The sequence below is a fragment of the Echinococcus granulosus genome (assembly GCF_000524195.1).
Source record: "Echinococcus granulosus chromosome Unknown EG_S00032, whole genome shotgun sequence".
Taxonomy (NCBI): Eukaryota; Metazoa; Platyhelminthes; class Cestoda; order Cyclophyllidea; family Taeniidae; genus Echinococcus; species Echinococcus granulosus.
In genome coordinates this window covers 222,805-231,848 of record NW_020170412.1, presented here as the reverse complement: position 1 = coordinate 231,848, position 9,044 = coordinate 222,805, and the positions used below count along the sequence as shown (strand labels likewise).

Here is a 9,044-nt window from a genome sequence, read left to right as displayed (position 1 = left end):
TCGGCTCGTGGGTGTCTCTTTACTACACCGACTACGTTGTAATGGCTGGTGCGGGAGGTTGACTTGCGGGAGCGCCGGGGACGACGCTCAAAATAGGAGGGAGGCTATGTAATTCGATGGTGGTTTATCCCTTGGTATGGGTGAGGCACCACTCTTGTACTTTGAACTAGCTCTCTTGTATCTCGCTGGGTGGGCTTACCTTCAGGCCATGCCAATAGCCCAAACACCTTCTCTGTGCTGAGTATGTATTTTGCCTGAGTACTATGACTTCTTTCGTCTTCAGGAAGTCTCGGGACGCTACAATGTTATTCGGGTAGTGTATAGGTCTGCGGCTTCCGGTGTGGCCATGCACGGGTTTAGTGGCCTAAATACGCAAGTAGTTTTTTGCCAGAAATTGGGAGTTGAACAACCAGCCAAGGTTATATTGGGACATTTGGGTGAGGTGGAATCGACTTGGTTCCTTTTATAACCACATGCAATCTTCGCAAAATTTTAGTGCTACAAATGTTGGTTTTAGTAACAATATAGGAAAAGGTCCCAGCGAGTATAATTTACCTGCACAAGGCTTAGCAACCACACGTGACTTACAATGAAAAAATTTTGGGCCTCAATCATCATAAACAAAATAAAAATTTTTAAATGAAATAACTTGCACAAGAAAACCTAAATTTAAGTGCGAATATTTGATCTAGACTTATATATTGTTTTTATGCCTTGTTTATCTAACGGAGCCAGCTCTGAAAGTCGCTTCAGGCAAGTATTTTTGGTGGTAGTCTTTGGTTCTCGCGTTGTGGACGTTAACATGCGAACTTTTTTCTCATTATCTGAACCCCTCACGTATACTTTTTCACGAGCATGCCCGCTCCTTGGCGTTTTGGTTTGCTGGGCTTTCCTGGTTTTTTTTTCTGATTCTGTACTCCATTTGAGATTTAGATTGCTTCGTGTTTTATCATTTCCTTCCACAGTGAATAGTACTTTATGTTCGTGATCTTTGGTTAAAATGGTTGACGTCCGTACCAATGTGATCAGAGAAGTTGAACACGACGAGGGTGAACTTAACAGCGAAGAGGAATCTCGGGAAAGTAGTAGTGAAGGCTTTACGACAGATGGAGAAGACGATTCTAATGAGGTTTGTACATTTTTTTATTTTGGCAGTTGGTTTGGATGCAGCCGTATTGATTTCTTCCGATTCTTAGGACGATCGGAGTGATAAGCATCAATCGTCAACTGAAGAAACGCCTTGGGAACGTGGACTTCGGCTTGCTCGTGAGGTTAGACATAATAACTATCATTCTTGATTATTTCTGTCTGACAATACACTTTTTATCATAATAGGGCGTTGAGCTTAGTGACTAATTAAATTTGTTTATTTGTTCGGACATTGAAGACTTACTTTTTTCCCTATGTTTTATTTTAAGCGTGCCAAAAAGGCCAAACTGTTGCGCCAGTCTGATGTAGATCTGGAGGACAAAAAACTTAATTTTACTGTCGTGGCCCCTGATCCCAACGAAGATGACGCCTACGCCGATGTTTGCGACATAGGTCGTTCTAGTCATACTGATACCTTGTAAGTTTCTGATTCCCGATTTCGCCCACTTTCTGTAATCGCTTTATCTCTACCCTTGCTTCCTTCTCCTTTCTAGCTGGCTTAATTACCACAAACTAGCCATTATTGGCTCCACCCAACTGACCTGCGAACGCAGTCTGCCCTGTGATTTGAGTCCGCCTTCGCAGCACACAATGGCTCGTTGGCGTAGACGACTTTCTAACGCTCGCGCAAGATCCTCTGATGCATCAGCTGCCTCCCTTTCCTCCTCCACCGCCTTCTCTTCAGTCTCCTCCAATTATGGTTCTCGTGCTTCTTCTCTCTCCTCCCTCGCTGGTTCGATTCTCCTCGCAGTGCCCGATCTCGTGCTCGCAGACGACTCGGATCGTGAGGAACAGCGCCGGCGTCATCGCGGTGGTGGGGGAAGACGCGGGAGCAGTTCTAGAGGCAGCAGCGGCAGTAGTAGTGAAAGCAGTAGTGGTACTGGAAGTCGAAGTGGACGTCGTGCATCAAGTAGTAGAAGCACCTCGCGCTCCTCTTCGAAGGCAAACCAGAAAAATCAACAGCGGAAAGAGAGCAGAGGCATCTATTCCGCCTCCTCATCTTCTTCCTCTCCATCTCCTACTCCTGCGGCTCCTAACGCGTATTTGAGGACAAGGATTCGGTTGCCCGGGAAAGATGCGGCACCTGTAGTCTCGCCTCGATCGAAGGATGAGGATCGTGAGTTATTTTTAATATCCTGATTGCTAAATTGTGTTTTCTACTGAAACACTTAAGTAGCGTTCCTTTTCCCTATTTTAATAGGCACCTTGAAGGGTAGACGCCCTCCGCTAGTGTCTTACGCGGACCAGCGTCATGCACCACCACCAGCTGCGCCTCAAATTAGTGGATATCATCATCAACAGAACAGCTTTAGCAGGAGCGCCTTCAGAGATGCCGAGAATGGCTCTAACTATTCAAATCGGCACAGCTATGGTGATTCAAGTCGCTGGTATGAGCCATCTAAAAGGTTCGCAACTTCTTTTCCTTGTTCACCTCATTTGTTTGGTTGTATGCTGAACATTTGACTGCATCAATTGCTTATCAAACACTTCAGGTTCAGACGATATCCACCATAGATTAAAGGTTTGATCTAGCTACGAACCACCCTTCAAGGAACTGATTACGTACTATACTTCATCCGTCACTGCATCAGACAATTTAGAAAGCGTATTTTCCAAATAAATGTTCCCTTGATTTTCCACTCAAGTGCCATTTTTGTCATAACCCTCGTAGGTACTAATGCACAGTTCAATCTCCGCTAGGGTTACAATCAATAACTAAACTTCAACCTTTTAGGAGTCCTGACCGCCCTCCTCCGATGCCTTCAGAGAGGCCGGTGAAACGCCCGTGGGTGGCCGAACCACCAAAATCCAAAGGTAGGTGAAATATTAAGTCGCTTGGGTACCAACTTTTCTCATGGTGTATTGGAATGTAACCATTTCTTTTAAGTACGGCTTTTGAACTGTCTAAAAGGCTCGCAGCTGCGTCAGCGTTCTCCTCCGCCACAACCAATAGAACCACGCCCGCGGTCGCGTCGGTCCCGCTCGCGTTCGTGTTCCGTCTCGCGCGGGAGTTCGCCGAGGGATGATGGAGCGGGACTTGCCACCTACATCACGTCCTGGTCGCAGTCACGTGGTCGTCAACACCCCCCTAAACCCACCCCGCCTGATGTCGTTCCGCCGCAGACTGTGTCCTCTCCGTCTAGGAAACGCGGTATGTGCCTAGCTCTCCCCAAACGTTATGGGATTTTCATTAAGTCGCACAGAATAGACTCTCCAAATTGGTTTCTACTCTCAGGTCGTTTTATTGTCCTGATTCTCTTCCAGTCGTCACTCAAGAGGGGTATTGAACTTATTTTTTGGCATTGAATGTCTCCCCCTCGATTTCGTCAAACTTGCAAGCCTTGCCCTGCACCTGTACTTGTAAATGCGGATTCAAAATCGTGATAAGAGTTGCTAAAATATCTGGTTGATGTCTGGGCGTCTTGTGAAGTCGCGATAGTCTGCAGAAATTGCCTAATTCACCACGCCTTTCGGTACTTCCCTTAAATCGTGATTTGGCTATGACATTGGATGCGTTTCAGTTTGCTAGGCATTGCATGCTTCGGCTGTGGACACATCAAACTTTTGGATCTAGCTGTAATCACGGGTCCGACTGATCCAAAGCAAGAATTGGTGCTTACAAGAATCAGTGTAAGAGGCCATATATGGACAGCTACTTTGACATATTGTTTTTCGGTGTCTTCAGTCGCCTCTTCTCGCCGCAAGAGCCGTAGTCCCTTTGCGGACAGTTACTTTGGCAACCCACCAGCACCGGCTGAAGTGCCATTTGAGCAGTCGGTGCCGCTGTTGGCGGGCGCAGTCAATCCTGCTGCTCCGCCTCCCAACGCCCCAGCCGCTACCAAGGCACTTCCTTCCGCTTCTGCACGTCCCGGCGTCAAACTCAAGATTGCACCTCGTGTTAGAGTGAGTTAAGCCCTTACCTTGTTCAAGGTCTTGAAAAGCCAAACCTTAGAAATTGTCCGTCGTACTGATTAGCGAAATAGGTATAGCTGGTTCTATCATTTGCGAAAAGAATATTGACATATTTCAAGGTTATTCAGTATTCACAAGTTGTGGATTTAGAATCGCTGGTGGCAACACGAAGTTTGCTGGGTTTACCGTTTTATGTGGACCTTTATTTAACTAATTTTGCGTGATTTTATCTATAAGGCGCCCCTTTTTACACCGAATGAATATATAACCGCAATTGCGACTTTTCGCAGAGTGGTCTGGTGTTGCCGGAAAGTGCATTAGAGAGAGCACACCGTGACAATGATTACAAGGTCGGTGGTTCGCCTATCTCCTCAGCCAGCAGCGGTGGCGGCGGTTGCGGTGGTCGAAATGGTTCCCTTTCACCAGGCCGACGGGATAAGCCCAGCCTCGCGTCTATTAGCGCGGCAAAACGTATGCGCCACTTGGGGTATACTGCGGTCAGTCCGGGCGGCTTTGAATCACCACCGCCTCCTCCGCTCACCTCACCCCCCTCTTCTGCCGCTCCTGCTCGCCCCTACTCACAAAGTAGAAGGTTTGAGGCAGACGAGGCAGCTAGCAGAGCTCGAAACAGGGCGCTCGATCAAGGCAAGATTCCAGTGTCTATTGTTTAAGACGTCTATGACTGAATCGGTCTAGGACGCCTTCATTTTGACGTTGCCTCCCAAATGGTGGTGAATCTGTATGCTTTCTCAGCTTTTGTAATCATTTTGATTCCGTAGTGAGATGATTTTCTCTGGCTTCATCAAAGTAATCCTCTGGTGGTTGCTCCATTATTCTGTCCAGCACTGTTCAGCCGTTCTGCGCTGATTAAGAGCAGCTGGCTGTCTGGGTTCCCAGTGCCCGCTAACCTCTCGACATTCGGAACGTTCGTGAAGGATTGTGCTGTATTGACAATCATTGCAGAAGGATTCGTCCCCTATTTAATTTTACAGCGAGTTACGCTTTGATTGGGCAGGCGTCTTACGCACTGACTGGATGATCATAGGATTCTTTACTGAGGCCGTGGGCTGGCCTTGGGACCATTGCAGCTGAGATCGTTACTGACAGATGTACAACTATTTCTGAAACTTGCACTTCCCAGTTACTTTAATTTGATTGTCCCCAAACTGCGGTGCGCTTGAGGCCCTCTGTATGCATCAGTGGGTTTAATGCTTTCGTTTACTAAACCTTGGTCTTCACCACAAGGTGTTCCATGCAACCATGCACTACCACTGTTTCACTACCTCCTTGCGTAAAGGTGTCTAGATGGGCTCAGGACATGTGTCAGTTGACTACTGTGTGGTACCTCCACGATAGTGTTTTTACAGCTCTAAACCTAACCGTTCTGATTTTTCTTGAATTTCCATCGTATTGAGCTCTTTACTGTGATATAGCCAAAAGGAAGAGTTATAAGGATTCTTGTATATCTTCAAAATGTTATAATCTACTTATTTGTCGGGGAGTCTTTATTTGTCCTGTAGTTTCTGCACTGTAAATCAGAACATGTTTGTCGGTCTGTTTTTCCGTCGTCTGGACTCTGCACACAGTTGCGTTTTTTATTTAGAAATAAACATGTTTATATTAAATTCTTCATGCTCTATCTGCATTTATCTCGGTTGGAACGTCGTTGTAAGAAGCGATTTATCAACCCTAGGTTTATTTATTGCTACGGTTGAAGCAACATCAAAAATAGTACGAACACGGTTTCGTGACTTCCTCGGTCTTTACAAATGGCGTAAACATTGGGCTCTCCTTTTGGTCGATTTATTTTACCGAAAATGATTTTCTGGTATTAGCTGGAATTTCTTCAAAACGGATCACGTTTTGTGGCACAAGAGATAGGCTATCAGAAGCGCATTTAAACCTATGATTTAATGAATCATTACCGATGCCCTTGGATTAGAGCAGCATTATTATTAAGGGCAATGGGACTTTTCGGTTGTGGAGCTAAAGCTCCATATTACTATCTTTTCAGGTCGTTTTGATGGTCATCGTAGTCGCACTGGTGGAGACTACCATGATCGTACGGACCGATTTTCCCGGAGTGGCCAACCCCACCCACCTACAGAGCGGTATCGTGATCGGAGATTACCGCCACCACCACATGAAAGATTCGATCGTCGAGGATTGCCCGACCGACGCGTCCCATCCTACGATCGAGGTGAGTTGGATATTCCCACCAACCATTTCTTAGTAAGTAGCTGGTAGTGGAAATCTTAAGCGTTCAGCATCCTGACTACCTCTTCACTAATCTGCTCTTGATGTATTAATCATTTCCAGACTTCTTTAATATTCCTTCATTGTTTTACATATTCATTTCATATCTATTCGTCCTTGCTAGATCCACCTTCTCGGCATCCCCATTCTGTTCATGCTTTTGGATTCATTCATCCATTGCGGATCCATCCGTCCGTTGATGCGTAAGCAATCACAAGATGGGGTCCCAAACTTTCTTAACCATCCGTCAATCCACACACCTCTTACATCCATTCATCTTTGCATGTTTCGTGCATGTCGTACCGTTCATCTATGGGCATCCATTCTTGCCAGATCTATTTATCCACCCGGTACTAACTTACTAGTGAAAATGGGATATCATAGATGCATTCTTCCCGAGATTAATCAATTATTGGGACTTTCTTCACAAATTTTTCGATCACGGATCTGTTTAGGGATCTGGCTAAATTACTTTACACTGGATTTATGCAGTCTTCTTGCCCTCGTTCATTTGCCCTTTTGAAACGCATGCATTGCTTCATCACAGATCAATTTCTTCTTCGCTGTTGGCAGACTCTTCTACCAAAATAATAATTTCCCAACCGTCCATTACTTCCTTCTTTCCGTCATCCATCAATTGACAGCTGAATAAAGAATAGAAATGATAATTTCAGGTCGGTCGGGCCGAGAATATATCAGGGACTCTCGGTACGGACGTTCTCGTGGGGAGGACAGAGACGTCGGTCGCTCCTACGGTGGTGGTCGCCACGGTGGCACCACCCGTCGTCAAGGCAATACGGCCAGATCGCGCTCTCCCTTCGAGGGTCGATCTAGTGGAGGGGATGGTCATTTCCACAGCGACATGGCCACCGAACAACGTCTCAACGAGCTGCGTCGACGCCTCATTATGGTGGATGACAAGATTGCCGAGTTGGGTGGTGCTCCAGTCTCTGAGCGCCGATGAGATGGTGGTGGTGGTAGTGGTTCCGTTGCCTACTCATTGTAAATTTCTGCCACTTTGTAACTGTGCGAGTGTGTTGGTTTTACGATATGAATACAGCCTACTTGCACATTCTGAAATGATGTCTCGTTATCAATTGTTTCATTCTGGGTTTGATTTTGGGATGATGTGGTGTTTTTTGGGACTTTCGCTAGCATTTGTCTCCTTTGCATTAATTTTCCCATCCTTTAAAGCCCATTTTTTCGTTAAACATTAGAGAGCCTTTCCGAATCTTACGCCCCGACTCAGTGGTTCTACATCTGTCTTGTTATTTTAACTCACCTTCCTGCTTTCGGTTCCCCAGTGTTGTACCTTGGATCTGGTAAACTCACCGGAACGAATGCTTTAGTCTACTGAGGCCTCTTTTTTGGTCACTAGACTGAACGCGAGGCTTATCTAGGGATGTGGTCCATCCCACTTTCTCATCCCGATCTACTGCCGCATTGTTCACAATTCCTTCACGAACACAGACATTAAAGGTGTCAGACTTGGATTCAGAATGATTTGGCATGAAGTTGAAGATGTCCTGGCATTAATTTGCCTTTCTAATTAACTGCCTCTTTACTCATTGCAATCTCAAATTCATTCTCAGGATGATGTGTTAAGAGTTCGAGAAACCGCTAACATTGGCGCGGGAGTTCATCAAAGCTGGTTCCTGCTACGGGCATGAAAGATATTTGATCAGCCATATTTCCACGCTCCATGATAGTGTTTGTTCGCCTACGATTTTGCTGAAACGGTCGGGGAACTGGTCAGGGTTCCTTTTTCGGCCCTACCAGGTTATCCGGGTTTGATTAAAGAATGTTTTGGTATAAGCTGAGCACCTGGTTCACATTATTTCCTCCATCTCCCAGCTCTGGTTCCCGCAATAGATGGAGAACAAGCTACATCTACGCATTGGTGGTAAATCGAGTTTTCCTGACCCACGGTATTCCATCAACTTGAGGTCCTTGGTAAGCAAAGTTCCGCTGATTCCTACGGTAGGTATAAAAGTCTACCTGTGAAAGGAGGTGCTGTTTATTCTTCCACTACCTTATCATTTATCACCACTGCCTGGAATGCGGTTTTGGAGGTGGGTTGGGAAACTCGACAACACCAATCTTTAAATCAGCTGAACCGGGTTTCTTTGGTTAGTGTCGAGGGGTCTGCCCGCACAAGGATTCACAATTTATCCGGCTTTTGCATTCCATTCTACTTTGTTCATCATTAAGGCCGGATTTGACTCCAAGTTTGTTTCGCGTAGGTAGGGAAACACCGACAATAGCCCTCTGCCTGAATGGAGACTCTTCAAAGTATCAATGCTGCTTCCTGACAAAAATTTTCGAGAAACAGTTTTCACAAGAACGTGTGTCCTTATCACCTAGTTACACCGTCTGGTTAGTCATTATTTCTTTCTCAATAGACTTCCTGGATTAAAAATTAAAACATTAAGTCTACACTGCTGAAGGTATTTTCTTTAACAGATGAAGAAGTCGAGTGCGTAGGAATACACCATCCATTCTGCTTGCGTATTCGGACTCACCGCCCTTTCATTCATTTCCTTTCTGTTGGCCTTTCTGGATAAAAAGGATTCCATCCATTTGGATGAAGAGCTGCGGCTTGAGCTCTGCTGACGTTCCGACTCAGTGCCTACTTATTCATCATTCATCATGGATCAAACCCTAGAATTTCACTTTTAATCCATATTACTTCGATGGATGTGAATCCATCCACTCCTCAGATTGTC

The 9,044-nt window shown here is 45.7% G+C and overlaps 1 protein-coding gene across 1 annotated transcript; it reads left to right on the top strand. All coding sequences in view use genetic code 11, as the record gives it.

The window, feature by feature from the left end:
- Positions 1-1,000: 1,000 nt before the first annotated feature.
- EGR_04835 (hypothetical protein) lies at positions 1,001-7,282 on the top strand (the record flags this gene model as incomplete). Its single annotated transcript, XM_024494084.1, has 11 exons — positions 1,001-1,129; positions 1,197-1,271; positions 1,419-1,567; positions 1,644-2,266; positions 2,351-2,555; positions 2,885-2,964; positions 3,038-3,301; positions 3,836-4,053; positions 4,353-4,647; positions 6,077-6,262; positions 6,993-7,282. 11 exons carry the CDS (start codon positions 1,001-1,003, stop codon positions 7,280-7,282), a joined length of 2,514 nt encoding a protein of 837 aa, XP_024351473.1.
- Positions 7,283-9,044: the final 1,762 nt, after the last annotated feature.